Source organism: Phacochoerus africanus, chromosome 6 (assembly GCF_016906955.1).
Source record: "Phacochoerus africanus isolate WHEZ1 chromosome 6, ROS_Pafr_v1, whole genome shotgun sequence".
Classification (NCBI taxonomy): Eukaryota; Metazoa; Chordata; class Mammalia; order Artiodactyla; family Suidae; genus Phacochoerus; species Phacochoerus africanus.
Genome location: NC_062549.1, coordinates 2,406,962 through 2,422,882, shown reverse-complemented (window position 1 = coordinate 2,422,882; position 15,921 = coordinate 2,406,962). Strand labels below are relative to the sequence as shown.

The 15,921-nt window shown below is 64.7% G+C and overlaps 1 protein-coding gene across 4 annotated transcripts; it reads right to left on the bottom strand.

Annotated features, from left to right (window-relative positions):
* Positions 1-1,955: 1,955 nt before the first annotated feature.
* GPR20 (G protein-coupled receptor 20) lies at positions 1,956-15,556 on the bottom strand. 4 transcript variants are annotated; one of them, XR_007135375.1, is made up of 3 exons: positions 5,835-8,231; positions 4,608-5,745; positions 1,956-4,334 (listed from the first exon to the last, which is right to left on the bottom strand). XR_007135375.1 is itself a non-coding variant. In XM_047783144.1 (2 exons), exon 2 carries the CDS (start codon positions 5,717-5,719, stop codon positions 4,661-4,663), a length of 1,059 nt encoding a protein of 352 aa, XP_047639100.1. In that variant the 5' UTR covers positions 5,720-5,745; positions 15,460-15,556; the 3' UTR covers positions 1,956-4,660. The 4 variants fall into 4 exon arrangements, 2 of the variants coding, with proteins under 2 accessions (XP_047639100.1, XP_047639098.1); XR_007135376.1 differs by having other exon boundaries at positions 1,956-4,244; XM_047783144.1 differs by lacking the exon at positions 5,835-8,231 and adding an exon at positions 15,460-15,556 and having other exon boundaries at positions 1,956-5,745.
* Between the last annotated feature and the right edge of the window lie 365 nt (positions 15,557-15,921).

Here is a 15,921-nt window from a genome sequence, read left to right as displayed (position 1 = left end):
CAGGCGCTCAATACCTGAAAAACTCCCAGCAACACAACCTCAGGAGAGGCTCAGCCTGACGGCCCCTCGGCGGCCAGGTTGGCAAGACAAGGACCAGGAGGGAAGAGGCTTGAGCACCACCTCCTCCATGAAGCCCTCCCGGAGGCCCCTTTGGGCTGGTCCCACGTGGTTTGGTGGCTGTGAGCTCCCACCACCTGGCCGTGTCCCCAGGCTGCATAGGAGATGCCACCCTGGGAGATGCTGCACGTCCACACCACGTTTGGAACCAGGATGACGGGGGGTGGCGGGGAGTGAAAAAGTGGGGAAAAACGGTGTGGGCCCCCTGGGGGCTGGGGGGGTCCAGGACGCTGAGGGGCAGGGGTCCATTCTGGAGGGCGCAGCTGGGCCGTGGGGGGGCGGGGGGAATTCGTCAGGCTGGCCCCGGGGGAGGAGGGCAGAGGGGTCGGGACCCTCACAGAGGAGGTCGGGCTGGGCAGACTGGCAGGGCAGTGGGCCCGCTAAGCCTGAGAAGAGAATGGGGCGCCCTGGGGAGGGTGCCAGAGTCCTGTGCCCTCTTCCTGCCAGTGGGTCTGGGGAGGGCCCAGGTGGCAGGGGGTCGTGTGGAAACAGTGGGGCGGGGGTGGTGGGAAAGCCAGGGACGCAGCAGGGCCTGGCCTGGTGGCAGAGGAAGGGAGGCCATTTCCAGGCCTGTCCAGCCCTGGTGGGGCAGCCCCTCCCCTCTGTCCCCATCCCCCCCAACTCCCGCCCCTGGGCACCGGGGGCTTTGCTGACCCTCAGCCCCTCCCTGGCCTACAGCTTTCCTCAGGGGCTGGGGGTGGCCGTGGCCTTGGCCCGGGGTCAGGGATGCAGGTGGGGCATTTTTAAGGTGGCACTGGTTAGCCTGGGATCGGTCCCAACCCCTCACCCAGCCTCGTTTTCCCCTCTGTGAACGGAGAGCAGATGCCCCTCGGGCGTGGGGACGGCCACTGTGGGTGGGCGGGCGTGAGGGGTGCTGGCCCCATATCTCACACCTGCTCCTGTGCTCCCGTGTCCCAGGCTCAGGGAGGGGAGGGCCTGGGGGGCCACTGAGAGCCTCCGGAGGGACTGAGGGACGGGGAGGGGCAGAAGTGTGGGTGAAAGGCAGAAGGACACCAGGCGGGGACATCCGTCTCTGAGGCCCCCTCTTCTGCTCAGGCCTCCGAGGCCTCCAGGAAGCCAGGGCGGGCGCCTGGCGACATTTCCTGCTATTAATGGAGCTCAATCTAAACAGGCCCTAATATTTACCTCTAGACGCCTCCGGCCGCCGAGGGTGCCAGACAGCAGAGTGATGAGGCCGTGCAGGCAGCTCCCTTCTCACCCTGAGCTTCCCTGGAGCTGTGTGGGGCAGGAACTGGGGGCCTGGAGGCTCAGGTTAGAGCCCCCTCCCAGACACCCAGAGCTTCAGTTTCCCTGTCTGGGAAATGGAGGTGACGATCCAGCTTACGGGGCGGTTCTGAGAACAGGACAGCTCAGCCGCTCTTTGTAAGTCGTGCCTCAGTCCCTCCTCTCTCGCTGGCGCTGGGTGTGTACCAGCTGACTCTCTCCTCCCTCTCCCTCCAGCTCATACCTTTGGTGATCCGACCAGGTGTTGGGGCACATCTGGATGCCCTGCCCACATCTATGTTCTCCCCCTGGGCAGGCGGAGTTGGGAGCAGGATGGGGCGAGGACCCATCATGCTGCTGCTCTGCGCCCCACCCCAGCTGCTGTGCCCATACGCTGCCCACACCTCGACTCCCGCATCCCTCCAACCAGCCCCTGCAGGGGCCCTACCCCTGCCCTCAGCAGCGATGATGAAACCTCAGACCCACCACCACATCCCGCCCTGTGGAGGTCCCCCACCCCTTCCACAGGACAGTGAGGGGAGTCGGGGCTTGAGCAGGACCCCCCTTGGCTCGGTGCCCCACGGCAAGCCCTGCCCATCCACCAGGGCGCTGAATCGAGGGCACAAGAGAGTAAACAGGTTTAATTCAGGACCAGGACTCCTCGTTAAGAAGAGTGTTTACATCAGATATAAATACACACGCCGTCACACGTTGCTTGGATTTTTCAAGAGTCTGGGAGGGAAGGCCGCGTGGAGGGGGACGCAGGGACCTCACACCCCGGCCCCGAGCGACCAAGGACAGTCCCAGCCAGGACTCTGGGGGTTCCTGGGCCTGGGGCCCCACGGAGGAGAGGAGTGCGAGGGAGTCAGTGGTCAGGGGCCAGTGTCTGAGGGGGTGGGGGGGGGCCAGGCAAGGTCACGTGGGTGCATTGCATGCCCCCAGCCCCCTGCCCACCAGCCACAAGGCCAGGAAGAGTGTGAGGAGTGGAGGGTGGGGAACGGAGGCCCAGTTGGCGAGGGTTCTGCGTGGGCTCCACCGACAGCTCTGGCAGGTGTGAGGCCACCCCACTCAAGCTGGGGTGGTGGGGGCCTCCCCTGGGCCCTGGCGTCTTTCTCCCCCAAGGATAGACGGTGGTTTTGCACATGCGGACAAGGGGAGAGGGCACGGGCCCCCCTGGGGCTGGCCCATGGATCCTCACCTCCAGAGACGGTGGGGGTGAATGAGGCAACGGAGTGAAGCAGGGCTGCAGAGTCGTGGGGCCCAGCAGGTGCCTGGTCAGACCCATGCTGGCTCGCCTCCCTTGGAGACCCCCTTCTCCCAGGGGAAGGGATTGTTCCAGAAGAACTGCAAGCCCTCCACCCCCAAGCACAGCAGTCAGCTAGTGTCAGCCTCTCACTCTTTAGTAGGAATTAGAGTGAGAGCTTGGGATGGGACCAGGGCCGCTGACCCTGGAGGCAAGTCCACAGGTGGTGCTGGGCTGGGGCGAACACCTGACAATGGCCTGCCCCCCTCTGCAGTGTGACTGCCCAGGTGCCAGCTTGCAGGCCAGGAAGAGACGAAGCTCTGTTGGAGCCTCCTTGCCTGAACACCCACCATTAGTGCCACCCCCTGGGGCCAGCGTCAGCCTGCTACGTGCCCCTGCCCTCCTTTCCCAAGAGCCAGGCCCCTTCCTGAGCTGGGAGATGGGGGAGGCTGGATACGGAGCCCGGCGCCCAGTCAGGGCCAAGGATGGCGGTCCTAATGCTGACAGCCGCAACCCTCGCTGCTCGAGCATCCGGGCCAGGAAGCAGCTTTGCGCTGGGGGCCCAGCTCCACCACCACCCCACTGAGCAAGACATGGGCTCCACTGGGCCCCAGCATCCCCCACCCTGGCCACCCCACAAGGTCCTGGCGCCAGAGGAGCTGACCCTGCCACGGGGCTCCAGCAGACACACTGGCCTTACAGCACCCAGGTTCTCACTCTACGGCCCTGGCAAGGTCCCTTGCCTCTCTGAGCCTCAGACTCCCCATCTGTAATATGGGAATATAAATGGCCTTTCTGTCCCCCATCAGGCCTCACCTCAGGACCCTGAGCTTGGTCAGGGGCCAGGGCTCTCTTCCTGGAGCCACCGAGCGTGTAGGACAGCTCTCGGGAGACAAAAGACAAGCCTAGGGCTCAGAGTCCATCTCACCTGTTTCAGTGGTGATGGCCACGTGTGAGGTGGAGCCTGGTGGCTGGAGGTGCCTGGGAGGCCCAGAGCTCCTCTCCCGTGACAGGTGCCCCCCCCCCCCCCGCCACTGCAGACTAGGAAGGGCTCGTGGGAGCTTGGATGTTCAGCAGAAGACACATGGAGGCAATCCCCGAGTCCAGCTCAGAGGAGGCGACCAGAGGCCAGAGAGATGCTCCCTTCCTGGGAAAGGCAGGGGGCGTGACAGGCCAGGCGAGAGAGAGGAAAGGCCTCTGTGTGGGGACCCCGGCAGGCCTGGGTTCCTGTTGCTGTCTTTGCCCCTGGTTGCTCATCCACAGGATGGGGCCACAAGCCCTACCGTGCTTCTGGGGCAGTGGGCAGCGTCTTCTGAGACAGTTGCTGGGCTGGGGGCTTTGGGAAGATTTGAGCGGTCTCCATGGGGCAGGCATGGGGGCGTTGGAGGAGATGGGGCTGGGTTTTGATTCTGACTTGGGCCCCGGACGTGCCACTTAGACCCTCCTACACGGCGTGTGGGCAGAAAATCGTCTCTCTGTAGAGTGGCTTCTGCTTCAAGTGTCAGCCCAGAAGCCCCGGTGCTCACGACCCAGCATCCCATGGTGTCCCGCCTGCTTTCCGTGTGATCCGTGGCTCCTCAGGTGGGGGTCCTGCAATCGTGAACACCTCAGGCGACATTCGTGTCCTTGGGACTTGCTTTCTGGTCTTGTTCTTCTCTCTCTGTGGGGAGGGGGCCTCTCCAGTTACCTTTCTGACCCTCTTCGGAACTCCCAGAACCTAGAACACCCTTGTCTCTGTTCTCAGGAGCCCCTGCTGGGTGGGGAGAATGGCCCAAGTGAGAAGCAGCTCCTGGCTACCCCCTCTGAGCTTTCCAGGGACACAACACATACCCTAGGGATGTCAACGAGTCAGCACTCAGACCACCACACCCTCTCGAGCACCCATGGCAGACATTGCTAATCAATCATAGCACAGGGGCCTCAGACTCTTCCTTCCTGCAGTGCGCTGGGAAGCCATCACCCATCGATCAAGGTGAACCTGACGTGCCACCCGGGTGGAGCAGGTATCCGCTCTGTCCCTGACCTGGCACGCCCAGCCCAGTCTTGACCTTTGGTCCCCTTGCAGAGTCCTGCGGACTAAGCCTCAGGCCCATTAGCCAGGGCCCGCGAGGGGGCTTGAGGTCTGGTGCTGAGGATGTGACGGTGGCCTGGGCCCTTGGAGCTCTGGAGCGTGCTGACCACGTCGCAGCTGTTGGGCTCATACTCCACTCCGTGCCGGCGGAAGAGGCTGCGGACAGTGGCCTGGAAGCTGCTGGTGACAAAGCAGTAGACGATGGGGTCCATGCAGCTGTTGAGGCTGCTGAGGGTCACGGCCACGTGATAGGCCACGAGGCTGGCGTGGGGCGGCGCGTCGGGCCACAGGGCCACGGCCACCTGGCGGGCGTGGAAGGGCGTGAAGCAGACCAGGAAGATGACGAGCACGGTGAGCAGCAGCTGCATGGCCCGCACGCGGCGCTGGCGGCCCTGGCGCAGCAGGCCTGGCCGCGACAGCGCACACATGATGCGGCCCGTGAAGATGCTGATGACCAGCAGGGGCAGCAGGAACTCCAGGACGGTCAGCGCGAAGACACGGCAGCAGGGCCCGCCGGTGGCCGTCACGCCCAGCACGGACAGGGTCACGGCGCCGGCGGCCAGCCACACGCAGGCGCACACGGCCCTGGCGCAGGCAGGCTGGCGCCAGCGGCGGGACCCATCCGGCTGCACGATGGCCAGGTAGCGGTCCACGCAGATGCAGGTGAGGAAGAGGATGGAGCAGTGCATGTTGAGGAAGTAGCCAAAGACGTGCGGGAGGGCACAGCTGGGGCAGCCGCGGGCGCCGTAGAAGACAGCGAAGCGTGTGGGCAGGGACAGGCCCACCAGCAGGTCGGTCACCACCAGGTTGATGGTGTAGACGACCGACGGCGTCTTGGCCCGGGTGCGGCAGCCGAAGACGTACAGCGCCAGCCCGTTGAGCACCAGCCCCGCCAGGAAGATCACGCCATGCACGGCCATCAGCGCCAGCCACAGGCCCGGGAAGGCAGCGTACAGCTCCTCGTCCAGCAGGGCAAACCGGTGGAACAGCGGCATCTCCGGCGTGCTGGTGTTGGTCCACGCCGCCGGCGCCGTGGCGTTGGGGGCAGGAGATGTGGAGGGCATGACGGCGGCCAGCGCGAGCCCGGGGCCTGGAAGGAAGGAGATGGGGTGACCCTGGAGGCTGGATCGCACCTGGCTCACCTGCCCACGGAGCACCCCCACATTCCCACCTTGGTACCTCTGCTTGGCCCGGCCCTGGAACCTGCCGGCGTGGAGTTTGGCAGCACGCTAGGACTCCGAGCCTGCTCCTCCCGTAGCGGGAGGTGGAGAGCCTTGTGAGACATCACCGGGACCGAGGAAGGCAGGGTGACCGGCGTGGCACAGGTAAGATGATGGGCAAGAGAGTGGGGTTCAGCCCGGGCTCCAAGCCCAGTTCCTCCCTCACTCGCTGTGCCACCTCAGGTAAGTTGCTAAACCTCTCTGTGCCTCATGTCCTAACCTATACCACCGGGCCTGCAGAGCTGCTGGGAGGATCAACTGAGCACCGCGGGGCTCAGCGCACTGTTACTTGCTGCCAGATAAGCCACAGTTCTCCTTGGACCGAGCCAGGCCCACGGTTACTCCAGCCCGAGGCCCCTGTCCTCCAGGTTGCCCACCTGTTCTCACCTCCTCCAAGGGTGGCACGAGGTCAGTGCCCCAGGCAAGGGTCCTTATAAGGGACCTTGCCCAGGAGGCTAGGATGGGGGGCGGTGAGCCAGCCCCCTGGCCACCCCGGTTTCTCCTCTGTCCCGACAGGCAGCCACCCTGCTATCTTGGAGGCCCACGACGGGGGGCTCGCTGGGGCTCGAGCCCGGAGCCAGGTCGCAGCAGCAGCAGCAGCAGCAGAGCGGGTGTGAGTTAAACAGACGCCGTGCTCCCTGCCTGGTCCAGCTCTGGTGGCCCCGGCACAGCGGTGGGGGTGGCGGGTGGGGGGACTGGGCCAGGGCCGCCCACTCTGTTTAAGTTCCCGCCGCGGGGCTGTTGAACTTGCTGAGATTTATCCTTTTGTTTATAAATGAAGGGTTAACAGGCTCCCACCCCATCCCGGGCCAGGCTGATCCTCCTAATAAGGGCATTTCTGGCTTTTTCGGGAGAAAGGAGAAGGCTTGTGGGGAAGCAGGGAGAAGGGCTGGCACGTGGGTCACCCAGGCGGCAGGGTGTGCCCTCCCCCACCTGCAGCCTTCTGGCTGTGAACGGGCCAGGCGCTGCCCATTCCCCCCCGGCTGGCTACTGCTCAGCCTCAGGCAACAGGCTCCTTCTGGCAGCTTCCACCTGGTGGCTGTCCTGCCCTCTGGGGGACTGGGGACCTGGGGACCAAATGCCCAGCCTGGCTAGGGTAGGCACCGCAGGGGAGCCCCTGCCAGCTGAGGCTCAGGTCCCAACCTGGCCTGGAGGGAGGCCCGGCCCAGGCTCAGCTCTCGGGGTCCTCCGGGAGGGCTGGCCCTCTGCCCTGTATGCCCAGCCCCTAAGACACGGGGTCCGTGGATGTTTCTGTCGAATGGCAGCTCAGGGAGTCAGTGAGCCGGAGGGACAGGATGCCAGGGCAGGGAGAGCTTTCCGTGAGCATGAGGGTGCAGTGAGGTAGGTGGTGAGGCTGGGCTGTGGGGCTGCGGGCTTCATCCTCTGGCAGAAGGCCCCCCCCCCGGGAAGGGGGAGATGGCTCCCCGTGCCCCTCCACTGCTATGAAAAACACCCCGAGAGGAAGGGCCCAGGGACTGGGGAGCTGGCCCGGACCCTCGGCCAACAGGTCTTTGAATTTCCTTCCACGTGCTTTTGGGCTTTCCAGTGTGTCTGCCGAGGTCTGAATCCGTGTCACAGACAGATGTTGATAAACATCCCTGAATGTTTCTTCCGGGAGAGAGTCCCAGGATGACGCCGGCCTGGGGACCCTGCCCTCCCAGAAAACTCTCCAGGGACAGGCTCGCACGCTGGCCGGCAACCGGCTAAAGGAGCTCGGGGGTGCGGGCCAGGCTTGTGGGCTTGGGGCCCCAGAGCAGGGGGCTGGGTGGGATGCCCCCGAGGCCAGCCAGGTGAGGACAGGGCGCCAGCCACCCACGCTGATTCTCAGCTCCTGCTGTCAGCCTGGGCGCCAACCCCGCTCACACACTGAGCTCCCCCGGAAACACCATGGACCCTGCGGTCACCTCGGCCCCACCCTGGCGCTCACCCCTGACGCCCTCCACCACCGTCTCCCGCCCTTTGCTCTCGGCTGAGCCTGGTTGTCTGCGTGTGAGACGCCTGCACAGCACCCCAGCCCGCCCGTCCTTCTGCCCCCCCGCGCATTGCTGATGCGCTGGTCTAACGGCTCGGGGACCACTCTCTGGGCATCTGGCCACCATCTCTTGTTTCGAAAGATGAGGATTTCAGATGGTGAGAGTCCCCGGACCCTGCACTCGGCCAGGGCAGGTGGGCCTGCCTACGGCCTCGGGAACCCACTGCCCAGGGCCCCCGCCCCCTCGGGGCAGGGAAGGCGCTGGGCTGGAGGTGTCTGGGCTGAGCAGCTCCCCATGGCCTCCGAGAGACACTCCCACTCTGGGCCTCACTTCCCCATCGGTCTCCACTGCATCCTTGACGCTCCATGAGACGGGTCCCCTACCCCCCGAATCTGCTTTGGTCAAGCGTGTATCCTCCCCCTGCACCCAGACCCCTGAGCAGAGTGGCCCCCCTTCCACGCCCTCAGCGCCAGCCCTGCGCACCCCCATGCTCCTGCTTGCTCTCCCCGCAACCCTGTCTACACCAGGCCCCACACCCTGGCTGCCGCTCCCGTGGGAAGATGGGGCTCAGGGCGCTGTGGGATGTCACAGCAGGTGGCAGCAGGGTGGTGGCCAGGTGAGGAGTGTTTGAATAGTAACAGTGGCCAGGGGCGGTGTGGGCCGGGGGCAGCCCCACTCACCACCAGTCACGTCGGGTGCGGGTCCGCCCCTGTGAGCCCGCACCTCCCTGCCTGCGAAGTGAGGGAACAGCAGTGCTTTCTTTCTGCAGCTTCTGGGACGCTCGGGGAGGGAGAGCCAGGACGCGAACCCCGGTCTGCCTGGTGGGAGCCCACAGCCAGGGTATCTGTGCTGAGGGAGGGCGGGGACCTGGGCAAGTGGCCCCTCCCCACGTGCCTGCCCCTGCTCTGCCTGGAGATGCGGCCTGGAATGAGAGCAAAGGAGAGAAGGTTCTGTCCCTTGGTGGGGACCACAGGACCCCGGCCCTCATAGCCAGTCTGAGCGGGGAGGCACAGAGCTGGCCCTCAGACGCGTCCCACGTGGCGAGCACGCAGAATCCCAGAGACCTAGGTTCCTGCCCGGCTCTGCCACTCCCTGGCCCCTGGACCTTGGCTAGTGAGTGAGCCTTGCTTTCCTTGTCTGTTCAGTGGGGTCACTAGTGCTTTCCACAGCCTGAGGGGGGAGGCCTGGCTCTGGTTCCGGTGAGGAACAGTGGACCCTGCAGCCCAGGCCTGCTGGCCGGAGCCCAGGGGGCAGGGGCCACGACCTGGTAGTGCCACACCGTGCGGGGCTCAAGGCCCAGAAACCGGGCCAGGGCAACTGTCCCCTTCGCCCTGTCTACCAGCCTGGCACTGCCCACCACCCTGGCATACACTCAGGGCTGCGGACCTGCTCTCCGGGGTCAGGGTCGGTCAGTGGAGCAGACACACAGTAGGGTGAGGGGCCTGGCGTGTCGCCATCCAGAGGCCCGGCTCCATCCTGGGTGCCCCATCCAAAACCTGGTTCCATCTCAGAACAGGGTGTGACCTCAAAGTCCCTGAGCCTCAGTTTCCTCGTCTGGAAAGTGGGCAGAATTGGAATCCACTTCTGAGGTTGGACCAACACATCAAGAGGTAGGTGGCATTGGAAAGGAACTGAGAGGGTTTCAGCTGGTGGGGGATGGGAGACGGGCCGATTACAAGCCAAGGTGAGGTTAGGTCGAGGGGGCCTCTTTGGAGCACAGCAGGAGGGCAGCAGGGCAGGCAGGCGGGCGATGGCCTTGCGGGTGAGTCCTGGTCCCGCATGGACCGAGCAGCTGTGCAGGAAGGAGGGGCGGAGCCCAGGGCTGTGCACCCCACCAGCCCCCACCAGCCCCTTCTCTCCCCCACTGGTTTCTGGCTCTGGGGGTTCCTTCTCCCTGCATCTTTTTCCTCCTCTTTCTCCTCTTGCCCTCTTGGGAGGCATGTCAGGAGCTCCTCCACTGCCCAGGCCGCCCAGGCCTCGGTCTCCCCATGTCCACAAAGGGCAGATGCTCTGAATGCACTTGGCCCTGAAGTGCTCCGAGGCTCGAACACGCCTGCATCTTCCAGAACATCTCTGCTGCCCCTCTCTCTGTACCTTCTGCCACAAACCTGCACGACTGCTCTTGAGGGCTCTTTCTGGGAGCAGGGCCGAGGGATGGGGAGGGAAGGCTGGGGTCTCGGGGGTCTGGGGTGGGGACACAGGCTGAGTTCTTCCCAGGACAGGAGGAGCCCTGGGGACCTCCAGGCAGGAAGCCCCAGCACCCCCACTGTTTGTGCGATAAAGTCCTTTGGTGGCTTGGCTCCGCCCAACTCCTAGTCTCAGGTTTGGGTTCCTGCAACTCCAAACCCCAGGCTACCCCTGGTGACAGCCTCCCCCAGGCTACAGTGATTGGTCACAGGTGGCTTCATGACCCCAGCCTGGCCAATCACTACCAGCCCTGGGACTTTGGCTGGCAGCTCTCTTCCCCGGGGTTGCCAGGCTAGTCAGATGTGACTCGAGCTGCTGATGGTCATATTCCTCTAGAAGAACCCCACCAGGAGGAGAGACCAAGACCTCCTGGGATAGTTCAAGCACCTGGATCCAGCCCTGCCTGAAGCCAATAGTCTGGGACTTGTTGGTTATCTCTCTCTTAGGTAAAGTTACTTTGAGTGGAGTTTCTGTCCCTTGTGACTAAAATAATTCTGACTATGCCTTCTTATTCACCAGTCAGCTTTCTTTAGTTTAGATATGCCTCTTCTTTCAGAGAGCCCTCCCTGATTGCTTCAAGCAGATGTGCTGCCACTTCTAGGGCCCTCACAGCATTGGTGGCTCTGTCATTGCCTAGCCACATGTCCAGGTGAATTTTTGGGGGGGAGGCCAGTACACTCACATTCAGTTTATGTCAAAGGGGCGAGAGAATGAATGTGGAAAACTCAGCTTGCATTCTTCTGAGGACGGGGAACTTGCTACCTATCGGGTTAGCCCCGTGCATTGCAAAACTCTCTGACAATAAGGAAGGGCTTCGTATACTGTAGCCTAAGCCGGCTTTCTCTGCCCCGAGCCAAGAGCCCCCGCCTCTGGTGGATATGCCTGCTTCCTCTGCCCCCTCCCCCTCCCTGCAGTGAGAATGACCTGGGGAGAGACATTTGGCTTCCTCCTGTCATGGGAGGAAAACATTCATCCACGTTTTATGAATGAGGACGCAGGACCCAGAGACAGGGAGCTTCAGCAGCTGGCCTGGGCCCCCAGCTGGGCCTGGGCTTGTGTGAGGCTGAGCTGACCCGGGCTGACCCCTCAAAGCACCCCAGGAGTGCTCTCCACGGGTGTCTAGGGCGCCTCCTGCCTCACAGAAGCCCGGGCTTCACTCTCCTCTACCCAAGAGCCTCGGAAGCCCAGCCCTTCCCATTTCCAGGTGAGGAGGCTGAGGACTAGGGAGGGGAGAGATGAGCCCTGTGCTGAGCAGGCCCAGGCCCAGGCCTGACACCCCCTGCCCGCCATCCCTCTATTCACCCATGGCTCCCCGGTGGGACCTGAGCATTGGGGGCCATGGCTCTGCCGTCCAGGGTCTCCCAGGTGGGACAGGAGGCCCCCCTAGCTGGATGCTAGGTACAGTGACAGGGGAAGCACAGGGAGGTGGGATCAGGGAAGGCTTCCTGGAGGAGGCGATGGACTCAGCTGATACGGAAGCCTGGGTGAGCTGCCAGGGGAACATAGATGCTGGGGCCACTGCTGCCCTGACACTGCTGCCCCGCACACTGTGCAAAGAGCCTGGAGTAGAGCTGGCTCACAGGGTGGGGGTGGGGGGCAGGCTTCTGGCTGAGGTGACCTTGTGGGCTTCCCTCCAAAGATTGTGTGCCACTGGTCGCCCTGCCTGGCCTTGGAGTGAGGGTTCTGACCCTGCAAGGGTCTTCCCTGAGCCTCAGCCTCTTCGCTTGTGAGGTGGGTTTGGGGGCTGCTGTGGGCCTGAGCTGTGTGCAGAGCAGGTGGTGCAGGTGTGGCCAGAGGTGGGGAGGTGGGGGAGGGGACAGGGGAGGGATCTGCTGTCACTCATTGTAGGGCAAGGGTGGCGCTTCTCCCCCACCCCTCCAGATGTGCAGACGGAGAGCTCCAGGACCCCTGGGGGAGGCTGGGTGGGTGCGGTCACACCAGCCTGCAGAGATGGGGCTGCCGGGCCGGGGTCCCCCCTGGGAAAAGCCCGAGGCTCTGAGCAGAGCTGGGGGAGCCCTCCCTTCAGGATCCTTGCACCCCAACTGCATGACGGTGCTCCAGGCACCCTCCAAGCTCTGGGTCTTCGCCCAAGCTGCTCCCTCTCCCTGTCCCCCTCCTGCAGGATTCCGGCCCATTTTTAGGACTTCTTCCTGCGCTCAGCTCCTCAGGAGCCATCTCTGTCCTCCATGGCTGGCCCGGTGCCTGCCTGGCTGTTCCTCCCTCAGCATCCTGAGCTTCCGCCAGCCCACGACCACCCCACGGTGCCTCCCCCATCAGACTGCGAGCGTCTCGGGTGGGCCTCCCAGAACAGCCAGGCACAGCGTGCCACCCGCCTCTCTCTCTCTCTGGTGGGATGAGCCCCTGAGGAGCCCAGCAGAGCCTGCAGGGCAAGGCCTGTTTCTCACCCAGCTGTTCGGCGCCCCCCAGCCCGGCCCCTCGGCACCCTCCCAGGGTCCCAGCGCCAGCCTGGAACTGGTTTCCACCCTCAGTTCCACTCTCACTACCCACCGATCTTCCCAGCTGAGCAGGGTTACCACCTCCTCCAGGAAGCCCCCCAGTCACCCCGCACGTCGGGTCTGTCAGCCCCTGTCACCCCCCGGCCGCCTGTGCTCATTAATGGCGTTTTGGTTCATCTCAGAGCCTCAGTCCCTTTACCTGTGGTGCTGAGGACGCTCTGCCCTGGGCCACACAGTGTGAAATTGGTGGAGCTGAGAATCAAACTCAGGTCCACTGGCTCCTGGCCCAGGCCGGGGGTGGGGGGTTGGGTGTCCAGGGTCGAGTGAGCATCTCTGGACCCGGGGTTTGGGCACAATCAGATTCTGGGTACACGGAGTACCTGGAAAAGCCTGTGCCCCTGATGGGGTGACCCTCACAGGCTTCTGAGGCCGAAATAGCCATTATTGGGGAACCATCAGCCTGTTTATTTTCCTGATTATTCTTGGTTTCATAGCATATGCTTTAGAACATTGCCTGCTGTTTTTGGCTAGTCTGCGTCTCTGCTTGTTCCATCCAGGGACGTCTGGGCCCTTACTGAGGCCTCCAGGGGGGCCGGACTGGCCCTGGGTCACCCCGCAGGTCCCAGGTGGCGCCACCCAGAATCAAAATCCCCAGCCCAGCCAGGCAGGGCTCCCTCCGCCCAGCTCAGGGAAACGGGTCTCTCGTGGGTGTGGACGGAGCTCTGGGCACCTGGGCTCCACCATGCCTGCCCTGGGCTCGCGTTCTGCCATCCGAGACCTCTTGGCTGAGATCCTGTCTCTGATGGAAAAGTGAGTTTCTCGAGGAGGGGCAGCGACAGGGACTGCCACCCCTGGGGGTCCTGTGGGTGTAGCCACCGGGCATCCCCGGGTCACCCACCCTGCTCTGGTGGCTGCGGCTGCTGCTGCACCTGACTGCCCAGGCCGGCCCAGGGGCGGCGGGGTGGGTCCCGCGGCTGCACGGGCCTGACCTCTGCCTGGTTCCTCCGCCTGTACATCCTCAGCCTGGAACTTGGACGTGGCCCTCCTGCCTGTGGCACCTGCTGAAGTTTCACCGCTGCCATCCTCCTGGGCCCCTGGACACCCTCCCCCGGGACAGAGCTGCAGTCCCACAGTTCATGGGTGCCTCTGAGATGTGACCCCCGCCAGGTCTCACTCCTTCTTCCAAGATGCCCCCACAGGGGTGTGGCTGGTCCCACATCTCCAGTGAGGAAATTGAGGTACAGGACGTTAAGTGGCCCGTCTGGGGTCACCCATCCGGGTGGGAGGAGGAGCTGGGATTTGAACTCTGCCCTGTGGACCTTCCTGCCTGCCCCACGCTGCTGGAAGTTTACCATGGCCTGGGAATCGGAGGTCTGGGGGCTGGCAGCTTGCCTCAGGCCACACGCCCCGTGGGAAGGTGGGGGAACAGCGAGGACCATGTGCTTCGGAGGCACCAGACCTGCCCTTGAGATGCTGCTGGGGGCTAGAGGATGCCAGGCCATGAGGCTTCTGTGCTCGGGGCACCGGGAGAGGCCTGGGGCGGCCTGGGCGGCGGGGCAGAGCGGGCTCCGCGTTTGCCTGGTGCTCCTCGGCCCCAGGCCGCATCCCGGGAGGCCCTCTGGCTCACCCAGCTGCCTACGCCGCTTGGCCTTCCACCTGCTTCTTTGCTCGCAGCCCACCCACACCCGACAGCTTCATATTTATTTGTTTCCTGTTTCTCGTTTTGCCCTGACTGGACTGGCAGCACCGTGAGGGCCAGGATCTGGGCTGGGGTCCCAGCGCCAGCCTAGAATTGGCTTCCGCCTCCGTTCCACTCTCACCACCCACTGGCTGGTGACCAAAGAAAGCCCTCTGGCCTCTTCAAGCCTTATTTCCTCACCCGCAGGGTGGGCACGCCGAGGCCCACCTCGTCACCTCAGGTCACCCCAGGAAAGTGAGACCAGCCCACAGGCTCCCAGCAGGCACTTGGGATACACCAACCCCCTCCCCCATATACCCGGGCTATAGAAGCAGAAGACTCTGCTTTTCCCGAGGCTCAGAGAGGGGCAGTGACTTGTCCATGGCCACACAGCCATGAGGGAAGGTGGCGCCCTGGGTGACCCTCTAGCTGGACGGACCAAATGTTGGCAGAAGAACACGGAGGCCAGCGGGTAGGGCCAGCTGGCTGTCCGGGGTCTGCGAGCTGCTGCCACCGTCCCTCCGGTTGCTCCCGTTCCCAGTCCTGCCCCAGGACGCACAGCTGCTCCTTGTCTGCCCTGCCCAGCGCCCTGGCTACGGGCCAGTTCCCAGCCGGCCCTCCCCCTCGGGACCCTGTTCCCGCTGCCTTCTCACAGGGCAGTGACCGCCGGCAGGAGCCAGGCGGGGCAGTGCCAGCTGTGAGGTCCACGTGGGGGTCTGCATGGGCCGGCCGCCCTGGGCCTCAGTTTCTCTGTCCCTGCAAGGGCAGGACCTGGGCTGTGGGACGGCAGGAGCCGTGCCCCACCGGGAGCCTGTCCCCACAAGTCCCTCAACCCCCAGCCCTGCCCTGCCTGGGGGCGTGGGGTGGCCAAGGTCCCAGAGCTCATCAATGCCTCTGGGGTCCCCCAACCCCCTTCCCGGCCTGGCCTCTGGGGAAGCTCTAGTGCCTTGACAGATGGGGACATCCAGGCACCCAGGGGGTGACCAGTGAGAGCGCGGGAGGGAAGGAGGAAGGACAGAGGAGGGGGACTGGGAGCCCCGCAGCACAAGTGGCACTTGGGGGCTCTCCCTCCCCCTCCCCACGCTGGCCTGGGCATCGGCAGCCAACTCGCCCCTCACCCCCCCCTCACCCCCGTGCACTGGCTCCCTGCAGAGCAGGACCCCAAAGCCCCTCTGGGGCTCTGAGTTCTGCTCTCCGGTGCCCCCGCCTTTCTCCGCCCTGCCCCTGCCTGCCCGGCTGGGGAGCGAGGTTGTGGGCGCTGACCATCTCGGGGAGGGGGGCTCACCGCACCTTCGCCCGCCCGGCGGCTGGAGAGGAGCCGCCTCCGACCGACCGCAGCTCCACAGGCCACTTACTCCTGCCCTGCCGTGCTGGACCGACCGCGCCTTCCTGGGGCCTGACGTCAGGCCAGTGCTCGGGGCTCCTTTTGGGCAAAGGCAGCGGGGTGGGGGCGGGGTGGGGGCGGGGCAGGCTCTGCCCCACCCCCGCCGGCCCCCTGGGAAGCCTGGGTCCAGGGCCCTGGGGGAGGGAGCCTAGGGCGGCAGAGTCCAGACCCAGGAAACTGAGGCACCCGGGAGCGGGGAGGGAAGGAGAGGGAGGGCGGCTCCCTCCCTGGCTGGGCTGTCGGTCCCCCCAGCATCCTGTTGGGGGCGCAGTCTGGGCCCGGGAGAGCTCGCTGGCACTCACGCGTGGGAGGTGGGGGCACACGCAGATTCATTCCCTGCCTGGGAGGGTTCAAGGGCCCTGGGCTGC